This window comes from Vicia villosa, linkage group LG4 (assembly GCF_029867415.1).
Source record: "Vicia villosa cultivar HV-30 ecotype Madison, WI linkage group LG4, Vvil1.0, whole genome shotgun sequence".
Lineage (NCBI taxonomy): Eukaryota > Viridiplantae > Streptophyta > Magnoliopsida > Fabales > Fabaceae > Vicia > Vicia villosa.
Genome location: NC_081183.1, coordinates 193,737,701 through 193,753,660, shown reverse-complemented (window position 1 = coordinate 193,753,660; position 15,960 = coordinate 193,737,701). Strand labels below are relative to the sequence as shown.

The window sequence follows — 15,960 nt, the reverse complement described above, 5'->3', positions numbered from 1 at the left end:
TCTCTCTCTCTCTCTCTCTCTCTAGATTGGCGGTGGACAAAATTGATTCTACATATTGAGTTTGGTAGAATTGATTTTTAGAAAATTGAGTTTAGCATAATTGATTTATGTTTGAATACATTAATTTATGTAAAAGTGAGTTGAACAATAAATGTTAGTGTAAAAATCACTCAGAATCAATTTTGAAGGCAGAAACTACAAATTCTAACTTTAAGTAGAATAAATTATGAAAACATTATCAATTATACTTTTGATAAACTAAACACCTCAAAATCACTCAGAACCAATTCTACACCTCTAGAATTGATTTTAGGTCTTTCAAAAGTCAATCCAAACATGTTATAAATCTCTCAGTAGATAAATAGGCTAGTTATAAATTATCATCGAATAATTAAACATGTTGTGTATAACCGATTTGACTAAACATATTCTATGATCTAATATTTTATTTTGAGTCGGCACTTTGTCAACTCAACCTATACTAGTTATCCAAAAATAAACAATTTATATTCAACTCAATTTTAACTCGAATTGATTTTAAAAAATCAATTCCGTTAATATTTTTTATTCAAAAACAAATTGAAATCACCTAACTTTGATCCCTCAATAAATTTTCTTAACTTTAACATTGATTTGATCACTTAATATGAACACTTTGCTAGTGTGCTACATTACACCCTGAAAGTAAGCATATCCATAACCATTTATTGAATTGTTCAGAACACATCACCGACATTACATTCTTTGAACTGGCAAGATTAAAATTGAATGAAAAATTTAAGTATGGGAATGTTAGTGATTCAATGCATAGCATAGTATGTAGCTAAGCTATGACAGACTGTGGATACTATGTATTCATTATATATATGCAGACAGAATGGCTTTTAAGACTCATGTGAGGTCATTCACTCAAACGCGTTTTTTACTTTTGGAATGTAATTAATTTCTATAGCTTTTGTACTTTGAAGTGTGAACACTAAACATAGCATTTTTGTTTTGAGAAACAAACAAATGTACTTATGGTTAAAAACATGTGCTTTCTTACCAACCTTAATCCAAAATTTTGTTCTTATTCATAATACAACGTTTGTTTCTATTTATAGATATTGGAATGGATTCTTCTCTTATGTTGGAAGCTTCTTAAATATATGTTTGGTTTCACAAGAGAGGTAAAAGTACTTCTAGACCTACAAATTTGATTTTTAATCTATTTTAGTGTATATATGGTTTATCTATTGAAAAGTCAAAAATAATTTTAGAAGTTTAGAATTTAATTTTATGATGATTTTGAGATATTTGATTGTTTTAAAGTAGAATTGATGCTACTTTAAAATTGATTCAACTTTAAACTAAAATTTGTATTTTTTAAGTTTAAACGTGATATATATATATATATATATATATATATATATATATATATATATATATATATATATATATATATATATATATAAATTTGTTGTTAAACCCAATTTTAAATAAATATATTAAACATATATTATATTACATTAAATTCACTCTTAACCAAAATCAAATTTATAGAATAAATTTATTCAAAATTATTATTTTTTCACCGTTAAAGCTTAAGTCGACTTCACTTTTAATGTATGTTTGATTTTAATTTTGAACATGTAAAAAACATTTTTTATATGTAAAAAAAATATTCTTAACATGTTTATTTATGCTAAAATATAACTAGTTTTGTTTATATAATTAATTTTATTTAAAATTAAAAATGATAGACTTTATTGTTAAAATTATTTTTTATATTCTAATTTATTGTTTAGATCATTTTTATATGAGTGTATTTAAACATAAATTACTTCAACATTTAATTATTTTTAATCATAATTAATTTTCAATTATTAATTTTTAAAATTAATTCTTTAACCATAGAACCAAATAGCCACTTAGAACTAACTCAAATTACTTAGTTAAGCACATAAAAACTCAAATTACCTAAATATATGATTTGTGTTTTTTTTCTCAAAAATGAATTTTATAATTAAATTCCTCCCGCCTTTATTATAAAAATTAAGTTTATAAAACTAATTAATTTTATGGCAAAACCAACACACCTTTCATATTAATTTGGCTTCTCAGAGATTGAAGGAAGGTTAATAATTTATATTAATGTATGTTTGAAAGAGCAGAGCATAAGATGCAATGTGTCAAACGTGACCAAAAGGTTCAAAGACTTTTTCTCCAATATAGATAAAACGTCAAATTAATAACTTGCAAACTACGTAATGTATTTCAATTAAGGTTTTATTCAATTAATTTTATTTTGATAATTATTATTTAAAGGTGTATAAAACAAGAATAGGGTCGACCTATTAGTAATAATAATTGGACTAGAATAGAACACTACTTGTATCACATTCTACATTATAAATCAGGGGAATTTTCTATGGTTTGGTGGAGGGCCACTTAATACTTAGAAGTAGTTAATTGAAAAAAAAAATTATGATTAGTATCTAATTGATTTTTTATGATAAATTGTTAATATTAAATTTATATCTTTAATATTAATTGAATTTTAAATCTTTATTTCAAATCAGCTTGCAATTCACTCTGTTGCAAAGACCATCAATGATACACGTGGAAGTGAAAATCCATAGTCTTTTTTTCAAATCTAATTACGAATGATTTATTTGACTAGTATCTTTACTTTTTAGATTTTCTTTGGCTCAATATTGTCCAACCTTCTCGAATGTTCACATATTAATAGATGATTATAGATAGTGTTGAAATGGATGTTGGACTCAAAAGCTTCCTCGATCATTATGAAATGTCAATAGACACATAAACATGTTACATGACACAAAACTCTTTTACCCCAAAAGACAAAAACACATAAGAGAAAATAAGTAATTTCATATTGTAGAACAATCATGGTGGCTTCGGCTTCGATGGTGGACGAAAGATTGCCAACAACAAAAGTGTAGGAGCAACTATAGGGGAGAGAGACACATCCACCCATTGGTGAGTTTGAGATGTGCATAAAAACCATAACTAACTTGTCATTTCTTGATGGTGATGACTCCGGTGACGGCCGCAAAAACAGAAAAGAAAGTTTGACGGTTAGTAGTGGTGAAATAAGAGTATGTTCGTTGAGAGGCTTATTTATGATGAGGACGTGAGAATGAAGATGGATGAAAAAAAAATATTCTCAAAATAAAAGGAGGTGACCGCCATAGAGATGAAAGGAAACACCACTAAATCCAATAGAATTGAGGAGATGTTTTTTAAAGCGAAGAGGGGGCATCAATTATCAAGTTAAGATTAATATCATGATTAAAACAAGAATTAAATTTTAATTTAAAAATAGTTTTTAATCACTCCATTTATAAGACCATATTTCTAATCTTATTTTACATTTTTTTTAGATTTCACTAATTCATTAACATTTTTGATGATATACAATTACGATGTGACAAAACTCTTCAATCTCCATGTTTTTTAACTTTATTTCTCAATATACCTACAAGATCTCAAGATCGTCGAGTGTGAAAAGTTTGATATCTAGAAGACAACCCAATTCTACTAGAAATCAATTTTTGATTTGTTTTTAATAATAACATTTAAATTTAAAGAAATAAATGTCATTTTCATTTTCCAATACATAACATTAAGAAGAGGTGAGTTACCGTGGTTTAGTTAAGAAGAGGTGAGGATGATATAAGGGATTAGGATTTTAGTTGGAGGGGAGATCTTTCTAAGTGGGAGGCTGAAATATTACAAATTTTGCTTGACAAAATCGGGACAACCCCATTTCGAAAAGGGAGAAGTGATTACATTATGTGGCTTGCAGACCCGTCGAATAGTTATTCCGTTAAATTACTCTATTTTATTAGAAGAGTGTGATTCAGAGATTCAAACTCTCCATAAAAGAGTGTGGAATAAGTTTGTTATGCTAAAAGTGTCACATTTGTATGGCAAATCATTCAAAATTGAATTCCAACAAAAGACAATCTTTGTAAGAAAGGTCTTTTAAACATCGAAACATTTAAACATCTTTTAAACTGAAGGCAGTTTCGGTTTGATGAGTTTACTTCTCATTTATTCTTTGAATGTCCAATAGATTTGACAATATTGTGGTGGCGATTGAAGAGTCGAAGGATCTTGTGACATTGAGAAAAGATGAGCTTCAAAGCTCTCTTGAGGCTCATGAGCAAAGGATGGAGGAGAGAACTAATGACAAGGCAAAGACAGAGATATTGCTTTGCAAGCACGGTTCAATGAGAAGAACAAGAAGCCGAAAGAAAAATGGCCCATGAAGATTAAAGGGAGTTTTTCAGAATTTTGGTGGAAAAGAGTCCCAAAATTCAAAGAGTTCGACTTGTCAGAAGGGTGAGAGCAACTGCAGCAAAAATGGTGGTCAAGGCATGAAATTCTCTGGTAGAGGGTCAATATGTTCATACTGATGTTTCAACATCAGAACATGTCATCAATACAAATGTTGTGACAAATTACAAGACCAATGACTCAACATAAACCATAATGTCAGGACATATGTCTTGACATCATCTGCTGATAGAACACATATTTACCAAATAGAAAAGAATGCAGAATGGTAAATAACACAAGAATTGTTAATCCAATTTAGTGCAATAACACCTAATATGGGGGCTACCAAGCCATGAAGGAAATCCACTATTAGTAGTACTAATTCAAAGCCTAAATAGTCCCAGTTTACAACTTCTCACCTAATCCCCACCAAATGCAACTTCTACCAAGAAATCAACATCTCACCTCCAATCACCGTAGTGATAAACACACAGTTCCAATCACAGTTACTGTTTCAAAATAAGTCACAATTCCAGTGACAAAACCAATCACAAACTACTGACAAAATAAGATCACTCTTCCAAAACAAAATACTTAGTATTGCTTCACAACTTAGGCTAAGAACAATACATGATATTTCTTAAAGGCTTCAATCAAGAACAATATTCAACTTTATGCTTAAAAGCTTAAAGAGTGAGAACAAAAACTTGACTAATAATTAAGTAACAAACAGTCTACAACACTGTATCAAAAGATACATGGGTGACTTACACACACACAAGAGACTCTCAAAACTTTAAACCCAAGACTTCCCCTAATTTTACAATTGTCTAAGTTATTTTTGTATTAAGTTAGGGTTCTCTTTAAATAGTCTTCAATAGTCCATGAGCTTTGAAACCTTTTCCCAAATATTACTTGACGTACACGCTGAGAACTACAACAAGTCTACAAAGAAATTCTTTTGAGTCTTGGAACCAATCTTCATGTTTCCTAAACCGTCCAATCATCCAATTTTTAGAAACTTCAATTCTGTTGGAGATTTAATTCTCTAGGTCCAGATTAAATCTTCTCGACCTGTGAATATTATTGAGATATATATGAAATAAATATCACAAAATCTATTCAAATATGTCAAGATCGATTTAAAACAACATGTACTAATGTTCTAGTTCAGACTGTCTTGACATTTGTTAGAACATTTGTATTCAATATAAGCTCAAACTCTGTAGCATTAGTATAATTAAGATGTTGCGACATCGTGCTCAACATCTGTCATGAACCATGTTTTATAAAAAAAATTCCAACCCTAAAACCATGGAACGAACAAGTCAACGTTAGAGGCGGAAAAGGAAAGTTTGACATAAGTAAGGCACAATGTCACAATTGTCAAAAGTTCGGCCATTTCACAAGAGAATGCAACACGAAACAGAGAGAAACTCAAGAAGATGAAGTCAAGGTTGCAAGACAAGAGGTTGATGAAGTGAATACACTCTTGGTCATGATCACATAAGGTGAATGGAGTAGTAAAAGACTACATACTAGCATCAGCAGTAATTTCGGGAACGCTGCAGAAACATGTGATGAAGAAAATGTTATGGTGACTATGAGAGAAGAAGTTCAATGCACCGAATAATGGTACTTGGATCCTGGTTGTTCTACACATACAACGGAGAGAAAGGATTATTTTTTCAAAATCAATAAAGCAACGAAGAATAAAGTAAAGTTCGCATATGATACCACTTTAGCGGCCGATGAGATCTTTGATATTTTGACCATGAAAAGGGATGATGGAAATTCCTTGATCAAAAATGTATTGTAAATTTTGAGAATCAAATGTAAGCTTCTAAGTATTGGCCAATTGCTTGAGAAGGGTTACAAGGTTCACATGGAAGACAAGACTTTGCGCATTATGGATACAAACAGGGTTTTGGTCCTTAAAGCTCATATAGATGCCAATAAAAATTCCCAAATTAAGTTGAAGGTTATGAAGCATAGGTGTCTTGCTACAGAGGCAAGTCGAGAAGAGTGGTTGTGGAACTCCCATCTTGGACATCTCAATTTTTGAGATCTCAACGTATTGCAAATGAACAGAATGGTAACCGGGTTGCCATTCGTCAACATACCGGATGAAATTTATGAAGAGTGTGCAAGAAAAGTAACACAAGGGAGAATTCAGCAAGGATGCAAGTTGTAGAACCAAGCATCACCTTGAGGTGGTGTAATCGGCTGAAAAAACAGTACTTGGGAGTTGGTTGATCTACGAAAAGGAAATAAGTCGATTGGTGTAAAATGGGTATATAAGGTGACGGCAAATCCCAAAGGTGGAATAATCAAGCACAAGGCTCGATTAGTTACAAAGGGATTTTTGCAAAGAGAATGTATAGACTTTGATGAGGTATTTGCACCAGTTGGTAGAATTGAAACCATAAGGCTAATTGTTGGGATTGCGAATAACAATAGTTGATATGTCTATCAGATGGATGTGAAATATGTATTTTTGAACAATTTGCATAAAGAAGAAGTGTATGTAGAACAACCCCCTGGTTTTGTTGTGAAAAACCAAGATGGAAGGTTTTATAAGTTGAGGAAAGCGTAATACGATTTGAAGCAAGCTCTAAGAGCTTGGAATAAATGGATAAATGGTTTCTTAATTCAGGTTGGCTTCAAGAAATGTGTGGGTGAACAAGGAGTTTATGATAAGACGGATACAAATGAATTGATGATCATTCTTTATCTATACATAGACATTTTGCTGATTACGGGCAGCAACGAGAAGAGTATTTCTAAGTTCAAGAGTGAGCTTATGAAAGAATTTGAGATGACACTACAACAAACAACGTTTTTCATGACGAAGCTTTCACGTCATCCATAAAAAATCAAGATTTTATTCCAAGGCTATATATATATATATATATATATATATATATATATATATATATATATATATATATATATATATATATATATATATTAAAAAACAACTTGTTGCCTCAGTTGTTTTAAAAACCTAGGTGATATACCATTCAAGATATACTTTGAATCCCAACTAATGCATTTTATGTTTTCATTTGTTAACAACTGTAAAATAAATGATTTAACTCTTCGATTTCTTTGATAACCCGAGGGATAAAATAATATGATTTTACTATAAAACACTCGCTGAACAGATTTCACCCTAATGTTATCTTATTTGTTGCCGCCCCACTGTCGAATGCATCAGTTTTTTAGGATGAATTGCAAAACTGAAAAAAAAATGTTCTTCTACCTTGAAAAAAATATTTTTCAGCTTTTGCAATCCATTTCAAAAAATGTTGTTGTTGAAGGATTTGAACAACTATGATTTATTTCTAAAAGTCTTTACTGATGGATTGCAAGTGCAGAAAAAACATTTTCCAATTTTTGGAACAAACACTTAATTAGAAGTTGGATGCATTCAAAGCATACAAATTGTATACGCTTGTGAAGGCAGGGATAATGATAGCATCAACAGTCAATCTTGGTGAAGGCATGTCTGACATTCAAGTTCAGATCTCTAGCATCTTGTATGAGACATAAATATGTTGTATTTTTAATATTCTAGATAAACAATCGTGATATTCTGTGAAGATTTATTGCATACAATGCATTTTTGATATTATGGGTAAACAATGTAACCATTTTAAAAAAAATACTCTAACCCGTCGGTTTTTTAAAATCGAGGGGTTAGAGTAAAATAATTTTTTTTACAAAAATGATTACATTGTTTACCAGAAGTATTAAAATTATATTGTATGAGACCTGCTGATGCTGTAATTTTAATATTCTAGATAAGCAATCTTGATATTCAGCAAAAATTTGTTGTATAAAATGTATTTTTAATATTCTAGGTAAACAATGTAACCATTTTTGTAAAAAAATAAATTTACTCTAACCCCTTGGTTGTTTTAAAATCCGAGATGATAGTGAAGCATTTTTTCACTATTTTCAATTAACGGTCTTAAACAAATTTTTGTCGTCCATTTAAAGGTTATCAATGCTTAAGAATCCACCATTAGTGATCCCTGTGAATCCTAAGGAACGTCCATTATATAAGTTCTCTTACGACATTGGAAATATAAATGAAACATATGAAGCGCTTGAAACTTAAGGAAAGTTGGAAAAGTTCTCTACGATGGGTTGCAAGAGCAGAAAATCATTTGGGTTCAATGTTTGTTCTATTAAATTTTTATTTGTACAAAAAATATTTTTGATTATTGATATTAATTATCTTTCCCTTTTTTCACCAGAAACAAATACATGTAAGAATCGTAGAGAATATCCTTTAACAAACCCTTTTAATTTGTTTTGAGAAAAAAGTTTCTTAGTATTTGATCTTGCTCAGAATATCAAGGAATTGAAGATCCAACATATGATCTTCGTGGACAATTCATGTAATATTCTTGTTAAACACTTTAATGAGTTTTATTAAAAAATGTAATATTATGGTAAGCAGTGTAACAATATTTATTTTAAAAAAAACTAAGTACCCCTCGATTTTTATGATAAACCGAGATAAAAAAGGCGCTAGTCTTTGTAAATAATAAAAGTGCAGAAACTGAGGTTTGAACTCATGCGACAATAAACCTTTACCTCAGTATTTTAATTTCCGAGGTGATAAGGCTTTACTTTTTATGAAGAACTTATTTACCTTGCTTCTATTGCTGAGGTACCATGACATACTTCCTTGGTATAGAGTTTCACAATTGATGCAAAGATAAAGATGATCGAAATTCCAGTGGAACACCAATCTCTTGGTGTTCGAAAAAGCAACCGATAGTTGCACTCTCGTGTGCGCGACAACCCGTGTGACTAATGAATCTATTGAAGGAGATGGACAACAGTGAGGGTAAATTTATTACGCTCCTGGTTGATTATGTTTTAACTATTAATCTTGCTAAGAACTCAATTGCACATGGGGGGAACAAGCACATTGGGATGATGTTTCACTACTTAAGGAGTTTGTTAGTAAAGGCAAGTTAAAATTAGGATATTATAGAAGTGAGGACCAAGTCGTTGATTTGTTCACTAAGGGAGTCACAAATAACGTGTTCAAGAGGTCGAAGATGAGTATGACCATGGAAGATTTTGAGCACTTGAATTAAGGTGTTGTGTTGAGTGAAAATATGGTAATTCAAGTATTGTAACCGGTTAGCACTGGAGTGTAATCAGTTACAGCTTGGTAGAAAAGCACTTATGAAACTAGGAAACGCTGTTTTGAGTTGGTGTTAACCGATTATGCATACATGTTAACAGGTTACAATTGTTTGTGTAGTTTTGAGTTTTATCAGTTGTAATTGATTAACCATTTGTATTAACCGAAAATAGCCCCGAGTTTTGGCTTTTTGTTGTATTTTATTATTGTGTTTTTGGTTACAATTATTTTTTAACACTTGTATAAATGCTTTGGAGGCATCTTCATCTCAAATTAATGCAAATTATCATTCTCACCTTTAATTATTTCTTTCTAATTCTCTCCTCTCTTGCTACCTCTTTCTTCACATTCTCTATAATTTATCAATCGTGTTATTGTATGTTCCAATATTACATTATTTATTTATTTATTTATTTATTTTAATCATATCTAATCTCTAATAACTTTAAAATTAAAGAAATTTTAAATACAAATAACATGTCAAACTCTACCTACTTAGTGTGTGAGAATTTTTCTATATCTATATGTATATTTTATTGGCCTAGTCTATGGTGATTTAATGTTGGAGAAGTTTGAATCTACAAGCAAAGGATGATGTTGATTGAGGTAAAGTAACTTCAATTAAAATATTAAGCTTGTTTTAATTCCTTTGACTTATACAGCCAGTTCAGCTTCAAAAATCATTGACATTTGCCTCCGGCAAGAATAGAGTTACACATATTTTTGGATTCATGAGTAAATAGATAAATAATTTAATTCATTCGTATCTACTTTTATACATAGGAAGAGCCTAAATATATATTTAAATATACTAGATTAATCAAGAATATTGGATTCGATCTAGCTTGTTATCGTATACTTAATTTATAACGTGGATATCCAGTTTAGCATAACATTCTCTTTTCTCCAAATTTACCTTTAAACTTATTTCGGACGGAGCAAGACCTAAAAGACACAAGGTTCATTTATAGGAGAGTTACTCTTCCATAAAATAGTTAAGCATCAGACCGACAACAATGAAAACTCCAACACTTAATCCCCACTTCTCAAGGATCACCCACTTTCGTATTTAATCTGACCGTTCCTCCGTCTTATACCGAGGATTACGAGACAACTCTAATAATCTTTGATATATAAATTTCACCACACATGTTTTTACTCTTATTCGCATTATCACTTTCATCTACTATTCATTAATATTGATGTTAGAGTGTTAATTTTACGGATCCATCATGCACTATCGCATAGAAGCACTCACATTCTTCATAGTAAAGCATATTCCCCTAGCATTCATCAGTTGTGGTTCAACCGCGTAACAATAAAACCATATGTAGGAATTGCCTTCGAACTCTCATGTATGTCCATGATCAGACCCCTTTCATTCTAAAGTCATGTATCGGCTATAACGATCTCACTTGAAGGACAGTGATGATAACCGATCTAATTGCGAGAATCATCATGAGTTCATCAACCTCGAAATTGTGGAACTATGAATTGCATGTATAATAAAAAAAAATGATCAAATCTCATAGATAAGCAAAATATGCTTGACCCTGATGACATCATGGTTTTGATGACGACAACACATGGTAATAACAAGCTTGAGTATAATGATTGAAGCTAACTTAAACAGTCAATGATGCATAAGATGGTTGATCAATCTATTCCTGTGAATCAGGATAAAGAATTAGGGTTTTATGATCACAAGTGATATGCTCTAATGACAGCGTCCAACTTGAAGATATCTCAAGCCTCACTCGCAAGAAGATTCAAGTGAAGTGCTTATATGAGTGGTACATTCAACAAAAGGACCCGAAACTTCAGCGTGTGAAAGAGAGGAAGTGTGAAAGTTCGTTTGATCATGTCTAATTGAGTGATCAGTGTGTTATAAATACAAGGATATTTTCGTAAGCATTATAGATAAATCACACACACTAAAAATTGTTTTTGAAGTCTCTCTTTTTCAAATAAACTCGCCAAAAATGTTTTTGGAACCTAGCCAGATGAGTCTCTCTTTTCTCTTGAATTGTCTAATCGATTAGATAATTTGTCTAATCAATTAGATGAAAGTGAATCTAGATAGAAAGTCGTTACCATTCATTAACACATTGTGAGCTCAACTATTGTAGTAAAGATCTCCTTTTGGGTTCGTGAAGAATAACCTAAAAAATATATTCACAACAGTTTGAGATCATCCCGGTATAAAATCTAATTCGATTTCTGAGTTTATCTCGTGTAAAAGTTCAGTAGGTTCAAGATCAACCCGGTAAAAATCTCAGTTCGGTTCGTGGTCAATATGTTTAAAATCTCTATTAGGTTCGAAGGATAGCCAACTCAAAACTCCTACTTGGTTCGAGAAGACTCCGTACAAAATCTCAGTTTGGCTTAGAGACTAACCGCTCAAAGCTTTGTTCTTTGTATGACATGAAGAATAACTGCTTCATTCCTTTGTTCGTTGTTTGGTTGATAGTTAAATTAAAAAAAATTCATTTTCCTTGTGTAAGGGGGTTCGTGGTCTTAACCTTATAAAAGCTCTCAAGAATTATCGGATACTCTCAAGATCAATTATTAGGGGGATAAGTGGGTCACTTTATTAAGACCAAACCTATATAAATCTATGGCATTATCTCTATTCTCTTACCTTTTTACTATCTGCATATTTTTTTTATCCTTATTTTCTACTGCATATTCAAATGTTGTTATTAAAATGTTTTCAATCTCTGATTTAGAAAATTATTTTGTTTTAAACTATGATTTTTTTAAACCTACATAATTCACCCCTTATTATGCATAGAGTCACATGTTCAACAGAAACCATCCTCCTACCTCCCCGTCTCTCCAATCGACATCCAATTGTCTAGCAGGGAGAAAAGAAACAATGAGGCTCTTCAAAATTTTCGGTGACGAAATTAAGGCAGAAAAAAGATAGACCTATCATAGGGTTCTAAGACAGCAAAAACGTGGCTAAAACTCCAAACGTGAAACTTCCATTGGTCGTAACTAGCATAATAGCTAACCTCATTGTCTCAGGAATTATTATTGATGACAAAAGCTTTGGCGATGTCACATACATAGGTGTCTTTAGGAGATTAGGGCTACATGATAAGGACCTCACGCCATACAAAGGTTGGAGTCTCCAAGCGTTCAACGATTCTGCCACTCTCCCCGACAGATCCATAAAATTACTAGTTTCTTTCGGTGAAGGGAAGAGAAACAATACAATTGATATGTTTTTATTAGTGATCCGTTGCGAAAACATCTACAATTTCATTTTAATAAGGTTATTCCTCGCGATTCTAGAAACTGTGGGTTCTACTATCCACCTAAAGATGAAGTACCACAACAGCTTTGGCGAATTAGTCGCCATTCCAACAGATTTACATTGATCCCTCCGGATTCCCAAAATAATACTTAGCAACCCTCAAGTAATCATCCTAACTCCCAGGAAGAAAATGAATAAGACTCATACTTTCTTCGTAAACATGGTTGACCTCGATGTAAGTGAAGATGAGGCCATACCAGATGATTAGCTCAATTCACCGCTAGAGCCCAAAGTGTGAACCATGAGACCAATACTAGACAAAAGATTTGAGGTGATATTGCTTGATTAAAATCCTTCAAGATTAAGCCGCATGAGAGATGATTTGTTGGCCTTATTGAAGAAAGGGCTCATTGAATACCTTAAAGTTTATGTTGCTCTCTTTGTAGTTTATCCAAATGAGATACATGGTATCAATCATAGCGTGGCTTGTCACCAATTAAGTATTGATAACTCTATCCAGTATGTAGCTCAATAAAGGAGATATCAATCCTCTAAAAAGCTGAAGCAACCTAAAAATGATCCAAGGTCTGCTTAGTGCCAATTTTGTTTACAAGGAAAGATATTCCGAATGGTTATCCATTATTGTTTTGGTCAATAAGGCATTAAGGAAGTGAAGAATTTGTGTTTACTATATCAAACTCAACATAGCTTGCTCAAAGGATTCATATCCCCCTCCCGAACATCGACAAGCTAATGGGAAATTCTGCTGGCTATAAATTGATGTCGTTTATGGATGCATATTTTGTTTATAACCATATACCTATGCACGAGGTAGACATGGACAAAAATGCCTTCATGACAGAGCGAGCTAATTATCATGCCCTTTGGCTTGAATAATTCTGGAGAAACATACCAAAGAATAATGAACAAAATCTTTGAAGAGGAAATATGCAAAATACTAGAAATCTACATGGATGACATGATCGTCAAGTTCAGCAAAGAAGAGAAACATGATGGACATCTGACCATTGTGTTTGGACAGGTCCAACAATACAATATAAGGCTCACTCGGAGAATCGCGCCTTCGAAATGAGGGCTTAAAAATTATTGGGATTCTACTTGATGGAGAGAGGCATAAAAGTGAGCCAAGTGCAAGGCGGTCATCAAAACGGAAGCACCAACCACGAAGAAAGAAATAATGAAGTTATACAAGATACTCACGACCTTAAATAGATTCATCTCAAGTTTAGCTCACTATGCATTATTGTTTTAAAGGTTGGTAAAGAAAGAAGCAGGATTCAATTGAACTCGGAATGTAAATAAGAATTTGTATCATTGAAAGCAGCCCTATCTACTCCGCTAGTTTTATCTATACTAGTAGTCAAGGATACTTTATTCCACTTCTTGGTTGTTTCTGTCGAAGCAGTCATTGTTGTGTTGTCCTCATCTGTGAACCAAACTCTAACCATAGCCTAATGTAGTTCGTATCCAAAGTATTGGTCGGATAAAAAATACAATATCGAAAGATAGATAAGATAGTGTTAGCGTTGGTGGCTACCTCTAGGAAATTATAAAGTTACTTCCTAGTGCACACTATCATCATCTTGACCGACCCACTCCTTAAACAAGTCTTTCAAAGGCCATATCTCACAGGGAGGATGACTAAATGGTCTATGAATTGTTTGAATTCAATGTATTATTTGAGCTTTAAAAAGAACTAAGGCCCAAGAATTTGTTGATTTCGTAGCAGAAATGACATTGGTTACATCCTAACCAACTACTATGTGGATCGAGTTCAGAAATGTGTCATCCAATAGTAGGGGAAACAACGCCAGTATATTCTTGAAAAATGATGTTGATTCGATAATTGAAGGGATAAAATCTGCTCTTTTGACCATAGCTGATGCTTTTAGAGAGAGTACTGCATCTCATGATAAATATTTTAAGGAAAGTGTTTCGGCTTATGAGAGAGCTAACATCAAACTTCCAATTCCAGAAGCAGATGTTTGGAAACTTTTACAGGAAATGCAAGTGGAGAGACATATGCTCACTCCAGCATATACTTATCTTCTTGAATATCCTGAAAAAGTTAGAGCTTTACTTGGACTCCCCGAAGATATTCGAAAGAATTATTTAGTTGACCTTATGTTTGGTCAAGGTCGTCCGTCAAGGTAATTCATGTATTTTTTGAATATTTTTTCATATAATTACTAATTCTATTGAAAGCATATATGATGATGTTAATTTGTTATTTTGGGTTGAATATTGTAGGAATTTGTGAGAGGATGGAAAAGAGAAGTTTGAACATCGTATGAATTTGTGAGATGATGGAAGAAAGAAGTTAAGAATATATGATTGTTGTCGAAGTTGTAATCGAATACATTATCTTGAATTGTTACTAATTTCGATCTATGTGGTACTTATGAATTGTGAAAACTCGGATCTACATTGTGTTTGTCAATTAAATTGATTTTAAGAAATTTTTAGTACATTTGATTTTGGACTTCAAGAATAAAATAAGAAATATTGTCAATTGAATTAGATATAGTTTTTAATTTAAATGTATTTTAATTTTAATTTCAAGTATTAGATATAGTTTTTAATTTTATCTAGAAAAATTTACCACTTTTTTGTGTATTTTTCAAATTAATAATGAAATAAAAAATAATATAATTTTTAAAAAAATTGAATTTTTATTTATATAGTATTATTTTATCAAGTTTTTAAGAATTACATGTAGTTTAATTTTAAATTTTTTATTAGATATATTTTTTAATCTTATCTAAAAACAATTATCACTTTTTTTTTTATATTTTTCAAATTAATAATAAAATAAATAATAATATAATTAAAAAATTAATTTATTGTTATTTTAACAAATTTTTTCACATTTATATTTATTTTGATTTTAACTATTCTTATTAGATCAGAATTATAAAGTAAGAATATAAATTAATAATTTAAGAAAAAGGGTAAAAAAGTAATATTACAACAAAAGCCATCCATTACCTTTTGTTCTTATTTTTTAAACTCCCAAACAAGGGAGAGGGTTTCACTTCTTCCTCCTCCCCTCCCTTTCCTTTCCCTTCCCTCCAAAGCCTTCCCCTCCCCTTGTTTTAAAACTCCCAAACATAGCCTTAAACTTATTTCGGACGGAGCAAGACCTAAAAGACACAAGGTTCATTTATAGGAGAGTTACTCTTCCATAAAATAGTTAAGCATCAGACCGACAACAATG

At 31.6% G+C, this 15,960-nt stretch overlaps 1 protein-coding gene across 1 annotated transcript; it reads left to right on the top strand.

The window, feature by feature from the left end:
• The first annotated feature begins 14,504 nt into the window (after positions 1 to 14,504).
• On the top strand, positions 14,505 to 15,250 carry LOC131598617 (uncharacterized). The gene is made up of 2 exons (XM_058871200.1): positions 14,505 to 14,893; positions 14,994 to 15,250. Exons 1-2 carry the CDS (start codon positions 14,505 to 14,507, stop codon positions 15,001 to 15,003), a joined length of 399 nt encoding a protein of 132 aa, XP_058727183.1. The 3' UTR covers positions 15,004 to 15,250.
• The last annotated feature ends 710 nt before the right edge of the window (positions 15,251 to 15,960 follow it).